The sequence below is a fragment of the Pseudorasbora parva genome, chromosome 2 (assembly GCF_024679245.1).
Source record: "Pseudorasbora parva isolate DD20220531a chromosome 2, ASM2467924v1, whole genome shotgun sequence".
Classification (NCBI taxonomy): domain Eukaryota; kingdom Metazoa; phylum Chordata; class Actinopteri; order Cypriniformes; family Gobionidae; genus Pseudorasbora; species Pseudorasbora parva.
In genome coordinates this window covers 27,370,450-27,395,022 of record NC_090173.1, presented here as the reverse complement: position 1 = coordinate 27,395,022, position 24,573 = coordinate 27,370,450, and the positions used below count along the sequence as shown (strand labels likewise).

Below are 24,573 nucleotides of genomic sequence, written 5' to 3'. Positions count from 1 at the left end.
TTGGCTTATTTTTTAATGCTAAATTATTATTAATGAACTATTATTACTATTATTTGAGCATATAGTAATACATTTTCCATTATTGCAACAATAAATAAAAAAATGAAGTCAAATTCAAATAGGCAGCATCTCTGAAGTAAACACAACAGCCTGATTTATTCACACAATTATTTATTGTCAGTATTTGAAAACCCACAAGTGCAACAATCCCATGGTTTTAAATAGAGAACATTGCATTGAAAGTTACATATGCATTAGAGCTAAAACATTAGACAAACAAATAGACTGTCTCTACATGATTGTTAGTTGGGAAGTTTCAATACAGTCCTTGTAAAGTAGTAAGAATTACTTTTTAATCTGGTTTGGAATAAACCTAGTTATGCCATATTACAGAAAATAAAAAAGGGTTTTCCTGTGCGTAATTTTTATAAAGGCCATGAGATGTATGGAAAAAAAAAAAAAAAAAAAATATATATATATAACTTATCAAAATAAAAACCAAGAATTGCATAAAATAACTCATTGTTCTATGCATGTTTCAAGCAATGCCAAAAACAACATAGAAAAAAGCTAATAAATTAATAAACAGCTGTCATGTGATGAGAGCAAAATGACCTTTACATGTGAGAAATGGCTTTGTTTTTGTGCTTCTCCCTCTAGCACGAGTCTATCTCTATGTGATACAGTTCAAATATGGTTTGTTCACTAGCTAGAGACAATCTTATAATGTCCAGTAAGATATATACATATATAAACAGAGTTCAGTCACCCACCAGAGTACATCCTGACGCTCTGCTGTCTCTTTTCAATATAGGTCACACCAATTATACTGACCTGAGGAAAACATCAGTGTGCATTAATAAAAACCTCACGTCGGCTCAGCACAGGAAGCGATTACAGCTCCTGCCATATTGTAGATGTCCCGTTCCAGCACATGGCTGATGAGGCGAGTTCCTATAACACTTGGTTTGGGAAAGGCAGTTAACGATACAAAACGTAGCTAACTATTTCTAGGAATCTTCTGTCCTACATGTAATAAGGATGGAATGAGGGATCAGGGGTTTTGTAGTTTCTTTTAGAGGGCCTGGGTTGCTATAACATGCCGGTTGCACTGATCACCGCTGCTTGAGAAGAGCTTTGTACATGGCAAAGCCAAGAACAGCAAACACGGTGGCACCGACACTTGCCCTTAGCCAAAACGTAGAGTTTTTCAGGTCAGCTTGGGTCATGTGTCTGTAAAAAAAAAGCAAAGGAAAGAGAAATAACAGGATTGTTGAGACACTTCATAGGACATAGAACAACAGACACTGTTCATACGGTTTGTGAGATATGACAAATGACAAAATAAAAGTAGTGCTAGATTGTTGTCTAACATTCTTCAACTAAACATTTTATACAGAGTGCTGTACAAAAGTCTTAGGGACATTAATATTTTAAAATAAAAAAGGTTAGGCCAATTATTTATTTATTTTGTTGTAGTGTGCCACTAGGAAATGTCAGTTTACATTTCCAAACATTCATTTAGCCAAGAATTGTAATCCAGTGAGATATTAGTATGCACAACAGCCGGTATGATCCACACAGAGATCTGATCCCACCGTCATCGAGTCAGTCTGTGATCACATGATGATATCCAGAAGAACTGTGGTGACTTCTCTAAGACGTTTGAAGAAACCTAACTGCAAAGCCACAGTACTGTGAAACATTTTAGACCATGCTTTTTAATAAATATATTTTTTATTAATAAACTTCTATTACCTAAATCAATATTTGGTGTGAGTGACCATGCTTTGCATTTAAAAAAGCTTTTGTTCTAGAAGATACACTTGCACATAATAGCTTTACAGGTAGGTTTCTTCAAGTGCCTTGGAGACTCGATGACGGTGAGATAAGACCTCTGTGTGGATCATACCGGCTGTTGTCAGACTGTGCATATAAAAATCTCACTGGATTATTACAATTCATGGTAAAGAAAGAGTATGATATTTCATGAAAATTCACTGTGATAAATTATTTTATTATATTTTATAACTTTTTATTATTCCATTTATAGGTATTTAAGCATATAGTATGATTTTTAATTAATAAAATTGCATTTTGCTTTGCTTTTGGACATATCATAATATACAAAGACAGAGGAGCTGCTGAAACTGCAAAAAAACGCAGCATGTGAAAGCAGAGGAAAGCACGAGACAGTCGGCTAATATTTTCAAGGACAAAAAGCCAAACATGTTTAAAGCACACTGCTCAGACTGCAAAGAGAGGTCGAAAGAGAAACACTACTGGAACAAAAAGGGTTTCTTGAGAGATTAAACTCATCCAACACATCTAGAAAGTTGAAACAGCTCAACACTACCCATCTAAATTCCAGATTCAGACACAAAACTTCAAAAGGTTTATCGGAGCAATGTTTTTTTTTGCATGAAACCTATGAAAAATATATGTAGCTGAAGTAAAATAACTCACCAAAGCAATATGATTATGGCATTCACAAAGCAACAAATAATACAGAGTAATATGCAGAGTTCAATCCAGGCATCTGCAGATACCTTAAGGATATGGTGGGGGAAAAAGATTAATAAAAGTGAAGAAGAAATTAACTTTATTTAACCACCTCACTGTAAACCTGTCAAGAAGATTTTTCTTTTAACTTAAAATCCCATTTAAAAACCCATTGTGGCACCTTGTACCCCAGGAAGGGGGTCTTTACCTGTCACAAATGGGGACAAACGGGTCGACAGACGACTCCACGTAGACTGAGTCCTCTACATAGCTGACTGCATGAACCTGATGGGTGAGGCCGGACTCCTCGTCAGCCAACAGAAACGTTCCCACATCTTGTATAAAAGATCTCAACCTTATACACACATGCACACAGCATGGCAGTTCAAAAACCACACACCCGACAGGACCACCCAACATACCCCACTGCTCACCGCATGCTGTAAACATACACAGTCTTATACAACACTATATTTATTACTGAGAAATAGCAGCGTTGTCACTAAAACGAACATACTGGGAATTCTGAATTCTTTTTTCTGAATTCATTTTATTAAATTACTTTTTAGTGTTTTAAGTTTCGCAATACATGCCACTTTAAATGTAATTATAAAATTATAAATGTATAATAATAATAATAATAATACACACACACAAAGTTGGACAATGAAAATGAAACACCTGGCTTTAGACCACAGAAATGTATTAGTATTGTGCAGAGCAGGGTTCCTCAAACTTTGTAATGGAAGGCCACTCTCCTGCAGAGATTAGCTGCAAACCTGATTAAACACGGCTGAGCAAACTAATCAAGGTGTTCAGGATCAGCCAAGTTTAATCAGGGTTGGAGCTAAACCTTGCAGGACATTGGCTTTTCAGGGCAGAGTTTGAGAAACCCTGGTGTAGAGCCTCCTTTTGCAGCCAATACGGCATCAATTAATCTTGGATATGGCAGACACACGTCCTACAAAGTGACCAGAGGGATTCTGAGCCATTGTTCTTCTAGAATGTGATGCTGATGGAAGAAAAAAGTCTGAATTGAGTCTTGCAAAATACCTCAAATTGTCTCAAACATATTTAGATCTGGTGGCCATGTAAGATGTTAAACTTCACTTTCATGTTCATCAAACCACATGTGTCACAAGTCTTGCTGCGTGTATTGGTGCATTATCATGCAGATACATAGCACCCCCTTAAAGGTACAAAAGTTGAAATCGTTAGGTGCACATGGTCCTCCAGAATAATTTGTTAGGCCTTGGCCATGACGTGTCCATCAAGCACAGTAGGGAAAGCCCTGATATTACAACCCAAACCATCACTGATCCACCCCATGCTTCACTCTGTGTATCAACAGTCCGGATGTTAAGCCTCTTTGGGGCTTCTCCACAACATAACTCCCACTGATGTGGAAAAGACAGTGAATATGGACTCATCAGAGAGCAATACATGTTTCACAATGTTTACAGTCCAAGATTTGGAACGTTGGGACCAATGAAACCAACATTCAACATTGGCGTGATTGCCCAAAGGTTTGGCTATACAGGTGCTGGTCACAATTAGAATATCATCAAAAAGTTTATTTATTCCACTAATTCTATTAAAAAAGTGAAACTTGTATATTATATTCATTCCCCATTACAAACAGGCTGATATATTTTAAATGTTTATTTCTTTTAATTTTGACTATAATAACTGACAACTAAGGAAATTCCCAAATCACAGAAAATTAGAATATTATGAAAAGGTTTAATATTGAAGACACCTGGTGCCACACTGTAATCAGCTAATTAACTCAAAACACATGAATAGGCCTTTAAATGGTCTCTCAGGACGCATCTCAATCATCTCATTAGTCCACTAGTCAGGGCACTGATTAGGACATAAGTCAATGGGCTGACTCCCTGATCAGTGCCCAGACTAGTGGACTAGTGAGATGATTGAGTCGCGCCCTCAGTCTAGTTCTGTAGGCTACACAATCATGAAGAAGACTGATGACTTGACAGTTGTCCAAAACATGACCATTGACACCTTGCACAAGGAGGGAAAGACACAAAAGGTCATTGCAAAAGAGGCTGGCTGTTCACAGAACTGTGTCCAAGCACATTAATAGAGAGGCGAAGAGAGGGGAAAGATGTGGTAGAAAAACGTGTAGTTGCAATAATAATAATAGATTTTATTTGTAATGCACTTTTCATTCCGAAGAATCTCAAAGTACAACAAGGGGGGGGGGGGGGGGGGATAACAACAAAAGATGGATAACAAGTAAAAATATAGAATACTACAAACAATCAACCAACACAGAAAACAGAACAGAAACAGAGCTGATGGTGAACAGAAAACAGCTGATGGTGGAAGTCTCTGTTAGCTCCGCAGCACACTGTGGTCCACTCCATGTTTCAGATTTCTCCCAGCGGCAGTGTCCCGATGACATCGCCGAGGCACGACAGATGAAGACCAGATGATGGGTCTTCATGACGATTCAAACGATGGGGATCGGCGCAGCACCATGCAGGAGGCAGAACATTTTTCCGGGCACTTCTGTGGACACACCGGGGTCGGCGCAGATGTCCAAGCCGCTCCACGGCCGCAATGCAGGACGGAACAGCGGCGCAGCCGAGAAGCGGAACATCCCAACATCATGCCGGACGCCGATGACGATGGCCCAGATGACGCTAGCCCGGTGCAAACTTCAGCCACCATGCAGCTTAAGCCCAAGGGAGACCACCAGTGAGCAGCCGCGGCGAGAAACATCAAATGTCCTCCAAACCAGAACCAACCGCAGCAATTCAAACATAAATATTAGAGAAGCGGTGGAAAACGACGAACAACGTCCTCTCAGTGGCTGCCAGCAATCAGCAACAGCCCCAATTGTAGCTCTGACTGTTAGACTAGTCACAAACATAAGGAATTAAAATAAAATCTAAATCTAATAGTACATTAACATGATTTGTGGGTGGAGAAGCGGCGAACAGACAACGCCAGCGTCCTCTCCCCCACGTTGCCTAGCAACCAAGAATGAAAACCAAGAATAGAATAGGGTTAACCGCACCCTGGAGAGGATTATAAAACACATTAAAAAAATGTGGGGGAGATTTACAAAGAGTGGACTGCAGCTGGAGTCGGTGCTTCAAGAACCGCTACGCACAGACGTATGCAAGACATGGGTTTAAGCTGTCGCATTCCTTGAGTCAAGCCAGTATTGAACAACAGACAGCTTCAGAAGCACCTTGCCTGGGTTAAAGACAAAAAGTTGGTAAGTGGTCCAAAGTTATGTTCTCTGATGAAAGTAAATTTTGCATTTTCCTTTGGAAATCAGGGCTCCAGAGTCTGGAGAAAGAGAGGAGAGGCACACAATCCACATTGCTTGAGGTCCAGTGTAAAGTATCCACAGTCAGTGATGGCTGGTGTTGGTCTACTGTGTTTTCTGAGGTCCAAGGTCAAAGCAGCCGTATACCAGGAAGTTTTAGAGCACTTCTTGCTTCCTGCTGGTGACCAACTTCATGGAGATGCAGATTTTATTTTCCAACAGGACTTGGCACCTGCACACAGTGCCAAAGCAACCAGTATCTGGTTTAAGGACCGTGGTATCACTATTCGTAATTAGCCAGCAAACATGCCTGACTTTTACCCCACAGAAAATCTATTGGGTATTGTGAAAAGGATGCGATATGCCAGACCCAACAATGCAGAAGAGCTGAAGGCCACTATCAGAGCAACCTGGGCTCTCATAACACCTGAGCAGTGCCACAGACTAATCGACTCCATGCCACGCCGCATTGCTCCAGTAATTCAGGCAAAATGAGCCCCAGCTAAGTTTTGTGCTGTACATGCTCATACTTTTCAGTTGGCCAAGATTTCTAAAAATCCTCTCTTTGTACTGGTCTTAAGTAATATTCTAATTTTCTGAGATACTAAATTTGGAATTTTCCTTAGTTGTCAGTTATAATCGCAATTAAAAGAAAGAAACATTTGAAATATTTATAATCAGTCTGTGTGTAATGAATGATTATACTGAACAAGTTTCACTTTTTGAATGGAATTAGTGAAATAAAACAACTTTTTGATGACATTCTAATTATATGACCAGCACCTGTACAAGCCTGACCATGTATATTGACTCCTAATGAACAACAGGCTGCACTTATGTAAGTGACAAACCTCAAACACTATTTTGGCCAGTTCTTCAGTTTCATTGTTCAACCCTCTGTGCATATTTTGTAAAAGTCCTTTTTTTAAATAAAATTTAACTCTGAAATCTACAGAGAGCTGTGGTATGGACAACCAATCAATAACCTGAATATAAAGACCATACACATCTTAAACATAAGACTGACTTTAAAACACTGATTAAACAATATAGGCAAAAAATACTATCTGTCAAAACACCAAACAATAATGGCAAGAGAAGCTTGTTTTATAGATGAAACACTATATTAGCAGCAACAGGTTAGACATGTTAGCCACTCAATTATGGGCACAATGCAACCCAAACGAAGCCCTTTAGAGATCTGCATATGGACAGTTAGTCCCGAGGAAGCTATCTTAACTAGTGCTGAGAAACATGACATGGTTAGAGAGAGAGGGACAGATGTCCAATTAGAGACCGCTAACATGATGTTAAGAGATGCAAAACAAAGACAAAAAGAGCCAGCCAAACAAATGAAAAGGAACACCTATGGAGGGACAGAACAAAACAAATTCACAAGATTAAATTCAATAAACAGAAGGACTTTGATATAAAAAAAAAAAGGTTCGACCAAATTAATTTTGTGAGATTAAAAACCATAGAGGTGTAAGAAAGGCACATGCGTTGAAGAAAATTATATAAAAGGTTTAGTGTTTCACTAACTTTAAACATTAATGGTCACTTATTCTTTCTGTGAATAAGGAAATACAACTCACACCCATGCATTTCACCTGGTGTTTTATAGGCAGTAAGAAAAGATTAGCAGATCTACCAAATCTAATACAGCAACTGCTCAGTATGGAGAAAAAAGAACCTGGAGCAAGGGTGAGTAAATTAGTGCAGATTTCCTTCTTGCATATCCACCTCAATTGGATAGGGATAAGCATCATAACATGATGATAAATGCAAATCTGTCTTATTCTGTCCAAAATCCAAGGGATGCCCTAATAAACATGTAGTTTTCACATTTATGGCATGTTTGAGAACAACCATATCCATTTGCAGATATAAAAGGAAACAAGGCTGCATGACTGAGAACATCTGAACTAGAAATGGAAATCATTAGGAATTTGACATTTATGCTGCATTGATTTGATTTAAAAAAGTGAAAAAATATTACAATTTAACTTTTCTATTGTAATACATTAAGAAATGTGATTTATTTCTAAGGTCAAAGCTAAAATGTCAGGATCCTTACACTAGTCTTCAGTGTCACATGATCCTTCTGAAATCATTATATGCTGATTTGATGCTCAAGAAACATTTATCATAAATGTTGAAAGCATTTGTGCTGCTCACATTTTTTCTGAGAAAGCGAAATTGTAATTGAAAGTTGTAACAATGTAAAAGCCTTTACTGTCACTTTTGATCAATGTAATGTGTCTTTGCTGAATAAAATGAGTAATGTCTCAATTTAAAAAAGTAAATGATTCCCATCTCTAGTTTTACTTAACATGAGTCTTAAGCTCAAGCATACAGGCAGGATTCAGTCAGTGCTTTGCAAACTGGGTTAAGGTACAATACTACGATTGGTAAGATGCGGTGATGAGCGAGTTGATCCAAAATGAGCGGGTGCCTGCGGTCACCGCGGGAACGAGTCATCCAAAAATATTTTTAATGATATTTGGGTTGTGGTTGGTCAGGTCGTTTGAATTAAAGATGCAAATTAAACCTTTGTAATTTATATAGTACTAGACACAATTTACAATTAAATACATTGGCAAGGAGGATCCTCTGTGTTCCAGCATACGCGTGCAGGCTAGAAGAAACCGTCTCAACCCAGGGACGGTTAATTTAATATTATTTCTACACAGCGTAGCATACTAGCTACGGGTGGGCCTGTGCACACCCAGATTGACAGCTTGCCCATTCGTTAAATACAGGGATTTCTTTTCTTTTTTAAATAATACTATTTTCTAACGTTTAACAATTCTTCAATGATTGTTTTAAATGTGATTTATTTTGTCATGCATTAGAACTCTATTCTAATATTAATGAAAATATGATAATTCGTCTCTTCAATTACGTTCACGCCAGTAGTAATGTTGTGGTTTTCTTTGCAGCAATATCCGGATTTGATTCCAACCAGCAGCGCTTTTTTGTTTTGTTATTAAAACATGGCTAAACTGCAATTTATGACATTTAAGAAGGAAACACATCTTGACAAAGATGACAGGACACCATAACACTTTTGTCGTTTGAAAGTGAACTACAGAATATGATGATATTATCAACATCTTCAGTCAACTCCGATTTATTTAGAACGGTCATCAGCTATAAGGAAGGGCGCTACAAGTAGGTTTTTAGTCTGGCTCGCCGTGGCATGGCATTTGCATGTAATATTTTTGAGGAAGGGGTTTCCTTAAATGTACTGTATTAAAATGTTCCTTACATACTGTATTAGCAATGGCAGGTTGTTTATACAGGACTCAGACAGTGATTTCTCTTCGTGAGATATCAGAACACTGTTTATATCGCTCTCTCTTACTTAGTTTGTTTTTGTTTTAAACTTTTTCACATTGCAGCTGATCACATGGAGCTTAGTGCTTACAGTATTTAGTTTCTGCGAAACTAGTAGCACCTTGCGGAATTCTAAAAAATTCTGTGCGTACTACGGGGGCTTGAGAAGGCATCAACATGTAGAAGTAGACTGTATTAGGAGTCAATAAACAATAAAATGTCCAACATTTGAGGAATAGCTACTTTTTGCAGTGTTGCTATAGGTTTCAATGGGATTTTGGGATTATTTTTGTTGGGAAGTCGGGGGAGAGACGCACTTCGATTAGATAAACACATGCATCATCTTATTTGTTAAGAAAAAGAAAATAAAAGAAATCAATTGACGATACGTCAGCATTTACTACTTTTAAAAAATGCGTCAGGAAGCGGGTCGGGTACAAAATTTTCTTTTTTGCGGTCTGAGTTGCGGGTGGGTTAGTTGAAAACATTGGTCAGGTGCAGGTTGTTTATACATTGACCTGCGCATCACTGGTAAGATGCATCACAGGCTGAAGCAGAAATTAGTGCAATACCATGCCTCCTATGAATCACTTAGAAAATGTTATATTCAAATACAATGTTAATCAATTGCTATAATGCCATATGTTTGGCCCTTGTGTGGATGAAAAGTTATTCTGGCCATTGGCGACCCGGTCTAATAAATTCAAGGGATAGTTTACTAAAAAATGAAATTGCCATTATTTACTCTTCCCCAAGTTCCAAAATTCTGTTTTGTTGTACACAAAGAAAGATATTGGAAGAATGTTTGTAACCAAGCAGATCTGAGAACCTATTGACTACTATATTCCTAGTAGTCTGATTGGTTACAAACATTCTTCCAAATATTTTCCTTTGCATTCAGCAGAACAAAGAAATTACAAAGAAGTTCAGTTTTGGAACAACTTGAGGGTGACAATTTTTTTCTTTTTCTTTTTTGGGGGGGCATACCTTTCAGTGACACAAACTTAAAATAACAGGCTTCATCAATTTAACATATAGCCAGACAATTTCCCAACATCCCTCTGTGGATATGCAATGTAAACCTGTCAGGCCAACAGCAAGTGAAGGTGTGTTAAGAAGCTGAGGTTAGAAATCGCCTAGCGAAGAAAGAGAGTGGGGGTATTTGGAGCTGTACTCAGAGACCTGTTCAGAACTGCACTGTAGAGCTTAGCCTTTACCGAGCGCACCAGCTCAGAGTTCAGGAGGTTGTGACTGATGCAAAAGGTGCACCTGTTGCAGCTGCACATGCAGCGTAACTTGGCGTGGCTGCAGAAACACACACAGACAGGAAGAATCAGTATCATGTGACGAAGTTCCAAGAGAACTGGATCCTCCACTTGGGATTGGACATGAAATAGTGCAGGGAGGTAAGCACAGTTTTAAAAATAAAAATTTAAAAAAACTATTCAATTGCTGGGGAAAGAGGAAAAACGGCAATCTATTGACAATTTACGCAAAAGGAAAAAACAGGAAAATAAAGAGCAGAATGGGAAGGCTTGAAACATCATAATCCAAACATATAAAAATGTAATATTAATACAACTTAGCAAAACAAGCTAAAGCAAAAAGTTTAAGTAGTGCTGAACAATTAAAGGTTGGGTAGGTAAGAATTATCTAAAACACTTTTGTCCAAATTTGTTTAAACTTTCTTTATATGTATATAAAACTTTTTAATCTGCAATAAACCTCGCTCATTATTTTCGTTCAGGACGAAACTAGTGATTGGCTTGGGCGACTGTCACTCTCCTCCTACCATTTCTACCACCCCTTTTGCTACAGGATCTGCCCACATGTGCGCACCCATTTGATTTGAGGAGTTCAAGCATAGATATGTATACGTAGATGGAAAATGTATGCGAAAACAAACATTGACCCATTGAAAGTGTTTAAATTAAACAAAATGTTTTGTTTATGCAGAGTAATTCTCGGCATAATGCAGAGAGTATTTCTGCCCTCCTGTCAGCGAGTCTGTTGTCTATTTTTGCTACGCTGCTCACGCTGAATTAAAGCCACTGCGCATATTAGTTCTTGATCAACTTGACCTGATCAACATGAAAAATAACCGATTTCACCATAAAATCATGTAGTGCAGTGTTTCGTGTGTTTCACAATCACCACATACCACCCAGCGCTGTGAAATAAATAATAAAAGACACGAAAATACATCACTGCCAGAAGATTTTGCCCAAACTTCCAAGGCCTGTTTAAATGATTAAGAGTAAGCGTATCCTAACTTTATTGTAGCATTTATCAAGTGAACAACATATATACAGCTCATTATATCCATGTGTGTTTGGGAATAGGGCATTTGCAGCAGATATATGCTGCCCGTCATAAATCAAAGCACATCTTGGAGGAGAACACTGGCAAATGTGACAGAATGGACGATATTACAGTCTGTATTTGCAATACACGGTTCAGCTGCGAGTGATAAGCGAGACAAATGCTGCCAGAATGCACAACAGACGAGCGTCGGACGCGCGTGGCTCCCGCTCTCCATATGCACTGCTTCTGCCCTGTCAACCATATGTACACATATCTATGCTGTCAACGGACTACATGCGCGTGCAGTGTGACATTTGAATGAATGATAATGTCACTACATGCACTCCGCTCCTTTCTCTCTGCTCGTCTCAGGTAAATAATGCGTCTTCCAGCTGAGAGGTCGGCTGTTCATACGTTTTGGGGGCGTGGCTTTGGAAAGAGCCCAGAAGAGAGAAGGTGGAGTGAATGGAAATAATGAGCTTTAAAACAGTCGTGAGAGGTCTACAGACACTGATGTTTTATACTTTCTTTTTCAGAGTACTTACATTTTAATTATGTATTGATATATAAAGAAAGTTTAAACAAATTTAGGGAAAAACCTTTTTCAACCAATTCTTACCTACCCTACCTTTAAGTAATATAACTAAGAAATAAAACAAAAATTGTGATATGGCGATGCGATTATCAATTTAATTCTATAAATATGAGCACTGCATGTTTTGGAGCAACGGCCACAGTTTTCATTTACATGTAAGCAGGTTATTTGGTCAAACTGTGCAGCCCTACAAAAAAAAAAAAAAAAGTTATAAAATAATAAATAATTTTTTTTAATTAAATATATAGTTTGAATGACATATTTAAACTGTTCTTTCGTAAGAATGCATTACCAAAACTAAAGTACTCTGCATTGTATAAACTGGACCATGAGTCTGTGTTTCCACACACAAAACCTTTAGTATAACAAAATTCAAAAATAAAATGATATTGTTATTATTTCAAACGAAGCACTTGTACACAGCCTTAGGAAAGAGCATAACTTCCATCACCACCAGCCACTACAAAACCATTTTATCTGATATTATGCAGTACAGTAAAAGACAAAGGAACAAACGATACTTGAATGCCTCCAAAACCGCACCAAAGAAACTACTTTCTAGATACTACTATTGCACCTTCCTAACAGCTTTAAAAGCACAAGGAGACAATAACTAGATAGACAAGCACAAAAGAGGTGAGCAGGGAGAGCCAAAGGAGCCAATAACAATCTAACAGGAGCAGCAGAAAGCAGGGCAGATTGGTTGGGTCAAAGAAGGGGCTAGAGGTATATACTCACGGATACATGGCCATGGTGGTGAGTTTGGTGTAGATGTCTTTGCTGGGTGCTTCGGCTGAGTTGCAGGTGAACAGCTGTGGCGGGTGAAGCTTGTGTTTCCGGCAGAAATCCAATGGGGTCAGGCTGTAGTACTGACGCGTTTCGTGCAGGTCTGACTTGGCGGCAATAATCACACAGGGTGTCTTGCTGTCCATATAGTGTTTCTGTGAAAAGACATCATGTTGTTAAAAATAAATAATTTCTGTTTTAATTATACTTCTGTTTTTTATTGAACTTTTTATTGTTGTTTATAGTCAAGAAATCTAGATGCACCCTAGCAGCAGTAAATGTAATTTACAGACAGGGTAGTCCAACAACTCTCCGTTGGCTTGCGAGCTGGAAAAACCAAACTCTAGTCAGGCCAATCACATTGTGTATAGAGTCGGTGGGTGGGGCTTAACATAATGACAGCAGAGTTGCAGCAATTCTGCATGCAACTTGAAAACAAAGAAGCTGGCGATCCGCGGCCTTTTGAATCGGCCTTGGCCATGACTCTGGAAGACTTGGAGTTAAGCTTTTCTTTGAGAAAAGAACGGCACTGAAGTCATTCTTTAAAAAAAAACACTCTGACTACATCACCTTCTTCATTGCTCTGGTTGGTGTAGCGCTATCCTATTGCGTGCAGAGGGAGTTTGAAAGACAACCGTTTATCCCGCCCCTCGGATTGAGCCGTCAATGGTGAGTTTCCAGACCAAACATCTTAATGTGGGTCTGGCTTGTCAGGCTAGTTTTTTTGTAGAATCAATGGACAAACTCTATACATACACTACCATTCAAAAGTCTGTGGTCAGTACAATTGAATGAATACTTTTATTTAGCAAGGACACATTAAATTGTGTCAGTAAAAAAGTGACAGTAAAGACCTTTATATTGTTATCAAATATTTATATTTTAAAACGCTCTTTTTAAGAAAAACAATCTACTCAAACACCACTGCTTTGTGCTTTCACATTGATAATAATAAGAAATGTTTCTTGAGCAGCAAATCCTCATATTAGAATGATTTCTGAAGGATCAAGTGACACTGAACACTGGAGTAATGATGCTGAAAATTCAGCTTTGCCATCACAGGTATAAATTACATTTAAAAATGTAAATAGAAAATTTAAAATTGTAAAAAGGCCAATTTCAGCAACATAACCTGAAAATTATTCTACTGAAACGACCATTGAATGAAGTCTTGCCAGTAAACATATTTTATAAATATACTGACCTTGTAGACTTTAGCGCAGTACTCAAAGGAGCACGGGTTGCTTATGTCATACACCAAGCAAACAACATCACAAGCCAGATCAGACTCAGACAGGAACTCAAAGTCCGGCAAAACCTCGTGGAGCTGAGAGAGAAAGAACCGTCAATCAGCACTGGCCAGATATGATGAGGACTATACATTAGTGTAAAAAGCAAAAGGACTGACTCACAAGCAGATATTTCTCTTGTCCATAAACATAAGTGGTGCTAATGGCATAGTAAGACTTGTGGTCTTCTCTTATCCTCTTCTGACGCTGTAATATGAAGAGGGAGAAATCAGTCAAAGTCAAAACACTAGATGCCCCTGTGGGCCATTTGTACTCACCGCAAGGTTCCGGCCCAGGAAAGCCTGCAGAAAGCCACTTTTACCGCTTCCCCGAGCCCCTAGAACATTGCAGCGGAAAACACTACGCTGGGTCTGTTTCTTTTGCAGATCGATACGTTTATTCCTGGTGACTGCACAAGGAAGGACACATTATTGGTTTATAAATCAGCCTCGCAGATAAATTAACGAATGAACATACATGCTAAAACACACCTACCTGTCATGGCGGCTGCCTGTGATTCCTGTTCTTGGATAATAGAGTAACCAAGATAACCCAAGTACTCCAAACATCGCTGCACATCTAGGTATGTTGTTAGCCTGAGATGGAGATAAATTGTGTGTTCAACATTTGAATAAATGACTACAGTAAATATCAAAATAATCAGTGTTTCAATTTTTAAGTACTGTAATGGTACTCACGTCCACTGGGAAAGGTAGCCTTGGTAAGTTATCCAGCCCTGCTCATTGGTGCAGACCGTGTTGTTGACATCAGGACCCCAGGGCATGTAGGGAAAGACCTTGAACAAATCCTTCAACTCATCTGGTGACAGTGCACAGTCTCGATCCTGACACACAAACAATTAGGGTGCGAAAAAGTGATTCATTTTTAATAGGGCATACTTATGTGTTCACCAACATTTTTAAATCGATTTTCTACATAAATAAGTGCCATTTGGGTATCTTTAACATTTGCATCATGTCTAATTTTTTTTAGCATCTCATGCCAACTTTTAAAAATACAAGAATGCATGTGAACGGCACCTAACGTCCTTCTTTTCGGTGCTGTAAAATACACATTTGTATTATGTAATTAAACAAACGGCCAGGTCATTAATCATACAGCAGGTTCAATCACCTTAATTCAAACTCAAGATAAATAGCTGTCCTTGAAATGCAGCTGTTTGGGAAACTTAATGGCATTTTACTGTGCTCACCTTGTCATGCTTGTCAAAGACACTCTGGAGAAAGAGGTAGGCATTGTGGTTCAGCTCTGTGGTGCAGTCTGGGGGTATTTTTATCCTAGAAAAACAATTGAATTACTAGTTTCATCATCAGACTCACACTGAGATTGATATATAATCAACGTCAATGACTCACAGTGGAAACAGGTATTCTTGTGTCAGCTCCAGATCATCATCATAGCCAAATCTCCTGAGCACGGTCCATGTGGTCTCATGCCTTCCCCGCTGAATGAAGAGTGTATGAAGGAACAGGAAACCTTTAAAAAAAAAAAACAGGACACAATCAGATCCTGATGAATGACAATTTCATAGCAGTTATATTTTTTAATACTTTATTTTATACTTATTTAAGTTATTAATAATAATTAATCATTTAATATATTTCATTATCTCTAGCCATCCATTATTGTATATATATATATATATATATATATATATTAGGGGTGTAACGGTTCACAAAATTCACGGTTCGGTTCGATACGATACACTGGTGTCACGGTTCGGTACGGTTCGGTATGTTTTAGATACAGAAAAAAGAAAAAATTGGCAGATAAATTACCTTTTTAAATTATTTTTTTAATAAAACTAACAAAGTATGGATTTTTTTTTTTTTACATTGAACAATGACGGAGTTATACTTTACCCATCTTCTATGTAGTTAGAGGAATAAGACATTAGCTCTTTACATTAGCTCTCTCCACACCTTTTTTCACACACTACTGCTTCTGTCATCCCCCAAATCCTCACTTGTTTGACTCTCAAGGGGGCGTGTCTGAAGAACGTGGCTGTTCAGCTCCCATTCATAATGTAATGTGCCGTTACATTCAGGTAGCTTTGTGTAGCCCTTGACATCCAGCCTGTTGTCAGAGCAACCGCTGTTGCTTTGGCCAATTGGTTCTCTTTTTGTGCTTTTGTTTTTTGGGACAAAGCAGGAATTACTGGCTGAAATGGGCTCGTGAAGGAACATTGTAACGGGGCTCAATTACTTTAAGCATGTTCTTAAAACTCCGTCTGCAGTGCGTATGCGGTGCGTTTTGCACTGCGTATGCGGTGCAGGAGCCGCACACCCTGTTGTGCTTTCAAATATGCTGCGTTTGCAGTCCGCAACCGTTAACATGGGTACGGAAAAAATACGCACCGCATAGACTACGCACTGCAGACGGAGTTAGTGTGAAAATGGGCGTAAGGTCTCATATCCGCGGCTATAAATGGGCCACTCGCCGCGGTGATGTCTTTTGCAATTTGAATAAGTTGGAAATGTCTGTCTTGTTGTCGGCGTAAATGAGTTGACATGGCATTAATTATTCCCGCTGCTGTACCATCATGTAGCAAATGTTTTTTTATCCATCACTCTTGCCAACACCATCATAGCTTACAAATAGGGCTGGGACAACGCGTCGACGCAAAAAATACGTCGACGCAAAATATGCGCGTCGATTCGTCAGACTCAAAATAAAGATGGCGGCGCCGGAGAGTAGTAGCAACCATAGATGTACATAATAAAGTATATTATGTAATTAAGTATATTATTTATTATGTATATCTATGGTAGCAACACGAGTGGCTCCTCAGACTTTCAGAAGTGCAAGGCTTGAGGGGTGGCCACAGTCTATGGGGTTGGCGCGCGGTGCGCACGGAGAATCACAGGCATGCGCGCACGCGTTTTGTTGTCACGGCTACATAAACAAATTTCTGCACACAGGAAGACAGATGTTTTGGTAATATTTGATGTATTTTAATCACAAAAACAAACGTTTGCATCAAGTGAAAGCATCGGACACATTGACGTTACCTACATAATAAGCTGTTTTAAATTTAAAATGTTCAATGTCTAATCGCGCTGATGTGACCGAGGGTATCCATCCTCTAAGTGAGCAGTTTCATCCCAGGACTATTCCGGTTTTAAACGGAATATTGGCGCCCGTAATGCACTCCACATGTAACTTTTTTCACTGTCATGCCGCGGATGCGCGTGGCGTTTCTGTTGCGGGTCAGCCACGGGGCTGCGTGGCGTTTTCTCTGCCTTTGCACACTAGAAGCGTGTCTGACGCGGCGCTGCTGCTGCTATTGATGCGGAGGGAAGCCCTATTCCTAATGTTAAACAGAGATAGCCTACTGATACAGCAAAGAAAACGTCGGCAGTAGCCACATATCTATGGTATTGACGGCAAAATAGGCTACAGAATATTTCGTTCTGTATTGACAGTTGCAATCTTTCAAAATCGATAATTGACGTTTTTTTATTATTACAATTAGGCCTATATATTTGCATTTATGTAAACCTACAGACTTTCAAACATGAAAATGTAATTTAATAATATGTATTCGTGTCAAAATGATATATAAACATCTTTTCCTATTCTATTTTGCCCGGAGACGCTCCCAACACACGTGAAAAATAGGCGCTCTTCTATTTCCAGCATGCACGCGTTTTCCGCGCGTCACAGGCAGTGTGCAAACTCCAACCTGTTAACATGGGAGCCGAAACAAAAACAGACACGCCACGCAGCCGAGACGCTCACGCTTGCAGTGTGTCCCCGGATTTGATTAACCAACTTGTTGATATTTAATCGATGGGCATAGCCTGTAGGCTGAGCTGCATACATAGAAAAATCGTATAATATGTTTCTTTGTTGTAGGTTAATACTTATTTATTTGTGTGTGTGTGTGTGTAGCCTACTTTATGTTTTCAAGGTTTTATTGAATGCATTGCTCTTGTATAGTCTTACTTTGGAATTTTAAGAGCAATAAACATATATTGCAATGTTAAGGAATTCGTTTTTTTATTCAGATAATTAAATCAACATGTATAAATTGCTATTAGGCAATTAATGGGGAGATAATCGGTAATCGAATCGAATCGTTACCGAATCGGACAGGAAAAATTAATCGTTAGATTAATCGATGCATCGAAAAAATAATCGTTAGATTAATCGTTTAAAAAATAATCGTTTATCCCAGCCCTACTTACAAAGAATCCAAAGTTCACCCAAACACCAGACCTGTTGGTTATTGGAGGATCTTCTATTTCTGGTTTGTTAAACGCAATAGCCATTTTGCCACGAGCATTCAGCGCGTAGCCTACTGAGTAAGCGAACACCTGACTGAGCAACCTAAAACATATTTGGTGTTTTGTTATGTTTTTTCACTTCGGCGGTGTCAGGGGCATTGCCTGTTATGTCGTTTTGGTTATTGTTGAACGCATGTTATTATATTTCACACACTTTTTTATTTTTCCAAATCTAATTAATTAGTCCAAGAACCGTTCAGTACATAATGCGTACCGCGTACCGAACCGAAAGCCTCGTACCGAACGGTTCAATACGAATACGCGTATCGTTACACCCCTAATATTATATATATATATATATATATATATATATATATATATATATATATATATATACACACACACACACACACACACTCACCTAAAGGATTATTAGGAACACCATACTAATACTGTGTTTGACCCCCTTTCACCTTCAGAACTGCCTTAATTCTATGTGGCATTGATTCAACAAGGTGCTGAAAGCATTCTTTAAAAATGTTGGCCCATATTGATAGGATTGCATCTTGCAGTTGATGGAGATTTGTGGGATGCACATCCAGGGCACAAAGCTCCCGTTCCACCACATCCCAAAGATGCTCTATTGGGTTGAGATCTGGTGACTGTGGGGGCCATTTTAGTACAGTGAACTCATTGGCATGTTCAAGAAACCAATTTGAAAGGATTCGAGCTTTGTGACATGGTGCATTATCCTGCTGGAAGAAGCCATCAGAGGATGAGTACATGGTGGTCATAAAGGGATGGACATGGTCAGAAACAATGCTCAGGTAGGCTGTGGCATTTAAACAATAGCCAATTGGCACTAAAGGGGCCTAAAGAATGCCAAAAAAAAACATCCCCCACACCATTACACCACCACCTGCCTGCACAGTGGCCAGTCGGCCCATTCTCCTCTGACCTCTAGCATCAACGAGGCATTTTCTCCCACAGGACTGCCACATACTGGATGTTTTTCCCTTTTCACTCCATTCTTTGTAAACCCTAGTAATGATTGTGTGTGAAAATCCCAGTAACTGAGCAGATTGTAAAATACTCAGACCGGCCCATCTGGCACCAACAACCATGCCACGATCAAAATTGCTTAAATCTTTCCCATCCTGACATTCAGTTTGGAGTTCAGGAGATTGTCTTGACCAAGACCACACCCCTAAATGTATTGAAGCAACTGCCATGTGATTGGTTGATTAGATAATTGCATTAATGAGAAATTGAACAGGTGATCCTAATAATCCTTTAGGTGAGTGTATATATTTAAGTATCATTATTGAAAAAGATCAGCAGACCCTGACACCCATCTTTAATATTTTGTTGTTAATTTTAGTTAGTTTCACTCTTGTTTATCAGGGAGCAGTTCTCACAGGGCTCTCTAGACTGTAGGAGCTGCCAAACTTTAGATGGGTCAGCCAAAATACTACGTGTCCATGTAAACGTACTGATACTTAAATGTATATTAATATTATTAGAGAGAGAGAGAGAGAGAGAGAGAGAGAGAGAGAGAATAATGATAATATCTTTTTAACTATATGATATCAATGGGATGGCAAAGCCAGTGGCATTTGCATTTCTATTCAGCTCACCCTTCAATGTGAGGCCATCGTCTTTAACCCCATCTGACATATTTTTGCGCACAACATTCTTCACGTCCTCCAGGGCTTGAGGTGCCAGGGGTATGTTAAAACAAGTTCTCTGCAAGACAGGACCACCAATCATCAACAATGTTGCTTAAAGTGCAGTTTGTGCAGCTGTGTGCGTAAATTACCTCTCCTGTCATTTATCTAGGGAAATATAAAAATAAAAATGCAACAGAAATTTGAGTGCTGAAAAAAACTGCTCTCACCTGGAAGAAATTAAGTTCATTATCATTCAGAATGCCATCATTGTCAAGATCTGATATTTTGAAAATGCGAGTAAGTGCTTTGATGCAAGATGGTTTCATCTGGAGAATAAACAGAAAGAAACATTATCCAAAACATAACAGATCATTTGAATTTTTCATGTGCTTCTTTGCAATACAAAGGGGCTAGAATAAAGTCCAGCAGGCCAAAAGAAATAAATCTCTTACCTCTTTTTCTTCTGGAGAGTACAGAGGTCCTGTTGGGTGCAGAACAGCCTTCTGGGCGTAGTAGAACAACTCTGAGATATTCTTCAGGTTTTTGGCTGAACACTAAAGAGTAATAAAGTTATAAAAGTCTAGTCTTAATCTGCATTGCTATTTGTACTCGTTGTGAATATGCAAGCCACAAAAAATAATTATGTGGGGATTTTTTTAACACTTACTCTGGACATGCTAGCTGGCAACATAGGATTCCAATCATTATGCTAAGCTAAGCTAGCGGTGACCCTGCCAAACTAAAACAATGCATGCACAAAAATGGTATTTGCCCACATATCCAAATGTAGGAAAGAAGTTGAGAAAGCCCTTTTTCTAAATGGTGCAGTATTCCTTTAAGCCCTATTAAGCCCCAGGAGCCTGGATTACTTTCATGGTGGATGGATGCACTTTTTTGGACTTCAAAATCGAAGTTACAATTCACTCCCATTATAAAGCAGGAAGCTTGGAAGAGATGGGATATTTTTTTATATAACTCAGATTGTGTTTGGCTGAAAGAAGAATGTCATATAGACCTAAGGATGACTGATGGGATCGTTTTCATTTACGGGAGTGACAATTATTGTTTTTTTGAAAAAAAAAAAAAACAATAACTAGCAGACACCCTGCAGTACCAGACTGATTTGATTTGCATTCACTGGACTCTGAGTGCGAGAGCTGTCTCTCCTTTAAGACTGAAACTAATGCCTCAAGTAAAGCAGGAATGGACACATGACCCAAAGCATGATGTCACTTTCCTCCATGGCACTACTGCCCCTCTGCACACACTCAGTCTTACAGGGACTGGAGAGGCATGTACAGCACGTCATCACACACGTTCAGACCAGAAGCAAATTTTTCAGACAGAGCATTTCTCACCTCTACGCAGGTCTCAATCTCAGAGTACTGGTTCATGATGGGTAGGATGGTCTCCATGCTGCTGTGCTCCACTAGGTCCGATTTATTCCCCACCAGGATCAATGGTACTCTGTGACATAAATATATTTTACAGCTTTAGACAGAATCCTTGAAAGTAAATTTCTAAGGGGCATTTTCGCATCAAACTAAATTCCAAACAAAAACTCATTGTTATGTGGGAGGTACATGGATTATTTTTTTATTGCCAATCAGCAGGACAATCTTCATTGGGAATACGAAGTCAATAAAAAGTCATAAAATGAATAAAGAACAATGAGTACAAGGACACATTGTTATTGTTTAATGTATTTACTGTACTGACAATAACAGCCTGTGAATTATTTACTACCATGTATTTCTTTAGCAGATGCTTATATAATATTTGCAATATATAATATTTTGCAAATATAAATCATTCAAAGACAGAGTGCGCCTCAATAATAAGTGTATATATTAAAATATATGTTGTTATATTATGTTAAATTATACTCTGTTACATCAAAAGGCACATCTTTCTGTTACAGAGAGAATAAAGACTATTCTTTATAAAAGTATGTGTAATGACAAAAGCACATTCAAGAGACCCGATTCCACCAAAACCTGGCAGGAAGCCACACACCTGCTGTCCTTATCTGTTCTTTCATTGATGAGGGGAATCCAATGACTTGTCACCTACAGGGAAGCCAATAATATGACACACAACAGAAGCTTTTAGAAACTATGAGAAGTTAAATAGAAAGAAATATATTTGGCTTGGTAACTAAAGGAAGGGGGAAAAAAACTAAAACTGTCTGACGTACAAGGGAAAAAAAGACTTACCTTTTCGATGGATTTCTTGTTGTTTACTGAATATACGATGCATATAACATTGGCCTGTGCAGAGAGAGAAAACTCTAGGGAGGTGAATAAAACAATCAAATCAAACTAAATGTTGTCATCAAAAAGACTAAAACCAGCCCCACCTTTGATATTTCCTGGTAAAGCTGCTCGTCTGACTGTTCTGCTTCTGTGGAACAAAATAAATAAATCATGAAAGCACAGAATAAAACACCAGAGGATTAACCTAGTCAGAATAAAGTTGCATAGTGAAGCAGACCATATGAATCTCATCATACAGAGATGAGATATCATGCATCATTACCTGAATAGTCCACTATATGAGTGGGCACTCTCTCAGGTGTGACATCAGCAGGAATAGTGATCTCTTCGGCTCTGAGAGGAACCTTCAATACAAGATACACAATAAAAGTGAGAAATGCCACACTAATGCAACACATTTAGGCAAGTATAAAATTGGCTTCATCAAGTCTCTTTGACAGAGTTAGTTTGATGAGTACCTCATCAGGGAATTCCTCACTGACGAGTGACATGATCAGGGAGGTCTTCCCCACTTTGGCTGTGAAGAAAAGAATTCCAAAGTGACCGCTGGGTTCTAGATTTATTCATAGCACTAAATGATTTCCAGAACCATGCATGTAGTGTCAACATTTGAGTGCCCTATTAAGGGCACCTGACAAGGTTAAAGCCGAAATGTCCTATAATATCAATCATGCAGCTTTTACATATTGCAAAATTTCTAGCAAACAAAAAGGTGGTTAAAAAGGGGATATATATTAATGTAAATTATCAAAAGGGACTACTATGAACCTTTCTGTAGTAAAAAAAGAAAAAGAAAAAAGAAGGTACAAATATGTCCTTTTAAGGGTACTGCCCCAGTGGCAAGCTGTTGTACCTCTAAAGGTACCATTTTGATACTTTCTTTCTCTGCATGTACCATGCTATTAACAGTAAATTATAAATAATTACAGGCAACAAACCATCAACTAAACCTTAATCCTACCCCCTATAGTAAATACAAGTAGTTGATTAAAACTACACAAAGTACTTAACTATATAAATGACACAATAACATCCTTAAAATAAATGTTTAACAGACACATGATACCATGATCAGTATGTTATGTTCTCAAAGTGTTGGTGTAACTATCTGAAAATTGTAAGATGCTGAAATGTCAAAATATGACTGACGTTGTCTTTGCTCTGAAGCTTGATAGTTTGGCATTGGCGAGCAGTACGTTTACATGGACACGTAGTATTTTGGCTGACCCATCTAAAGTTTGGCAGCTCCTACAGTCTAGAGAGCCCTGTGAGAGCTGCTCCAAAAACTGCTATAAATAACCCTGATAAACAAGAATGAAACTAACTAAAATTAACAACAAATAATAAAGATGGGTGTGTCATCCTTCATGTCAGGATCTGCTGATCTGGTCAATTATGATACTTACATTTTACTTCCAATGGACATGCATGCAGATTAATATAACGTGTTGGATAACTGTAATCAGCTTAGACAACATTTAAAAGCATTTAACTTGCAAAGCTTAATAACTAGACCCTAGAATAAGTAGTTGTTATCTCTTCTTGGTCAACACCTTTTATTCTATCACTTGTCAATTTATTGTCCAATGACTGAAAGAAAATGTGTAAAAATGATAAAACATTATTTTGCACAAACTGCATACATTAATAATAGTGAACAGCAGCGCGTGTTGACTGTTATATGCGAATCAATTCAGTAACTGCGGCCAGCTGTCACAAATAATACAACAGGAAAACATTGAATTAATTCACTTACGCTCTCCGACTAGTAATATCCTCACGTCCTTTCTCATCGTTGTAACTTTAATGTGATCTAAATAAAAACTGAACAAGTCCTTTGTCGTAGATCATTGATCCTGCATCTATATGTAATAGCGCAGGCCTGTGTAGGACAAAACGGACGGATCAACTTCTGTCTGTCTCAGTCTGTATTAAACTTATGTTCGCACCAGTTTAACACACAGATGAGATTCTTGCCATGGAGTCAAAGAGTTTCCGCGTATATGAAGGCACTGCTTTCTTTCTTCACATTCACTTGATGACATTTCTAGGTCCACATTTCAAGCTCACGCCAGAGGCGGCTGACCTCCAATAACCGGCAACTACGGAACCCAGCTGGGGATAAATGCGGATCTCTTGACGCTGGCATTTTCTGATTACCATTCGCAGTTATGTTATACTGCCTCCTGTAGGACTGGAGAGGTAAGCCTGTTGCCTTGTTGTAAGCTTGTAGAAGTGAAAAGGCTGGTCTAGCCGCC

The 24,573-nt window shown here is 38.6% G+C and overlaps 1 protein-coding gene across 3 annotated transcripts; it reads right to left on the bottom strand.

The window, feature by feature from the left end:
• Nucleotides 1–160: 160 nt before the first annotated feature.
• Nucleotides 161–24,417, bottom strand: rhot1a (ras homolog family member T1a). 3 transcript variants are annotated; one of them, XM_067414465.1, is made up of 21 exons: nt 24,072–24,417; nt 22,774–22,832; nt 22,578–22,659; nt 22,399–22,442; nt 22,256–22,309; nt 22,056–22,108; nt 21,398–21,506; nt 20,492–20,593; nt 20,267–20,365; nt 20,007–20,115; nt 15,496–15,616; nt 15,333–15,417; nt 14,818–14,963; nt 14,615–14,715; nt 14,398–14,528; nt 14,243–14,326; nt 14,035–14,157; nt 12,783–12,985; nt 10,328–10,450; nt 2,711–2,857; nt 161–1,233 (listed from the first exon to the last, which is right to left on the bottom strand). In XM_067414465.1, exons 1-21 carry the CDS (start codon nt 24,106–24,108, stop codon nt 1,116–1,118), a joined length of 2,130 nt encoding a protein of 709 aa, XP_067270566.1. In that variant the 5' UTR covers nt 24,109–24,417; the 3' UTR covers nt 161–1,115. The 3 variants fall into 3 exon arrangements, with proteins under 3 accessions (XP_067270566.1, XP_067270576.1, XP_067270584.1); XM_067414475.1 differs by lacking the exon at nt 2,711–2,857 and having other exon boundaries at nt 24,072–24,416; XM_067414483.1 differs by lacking the exons at nt 2,711–2,857; nt 10,328–10,450 and having other exon boundaries at nt 24,072–24,413.
• Nucleotides 24,418–24,573: the final 156 nt, after the last annotated feature.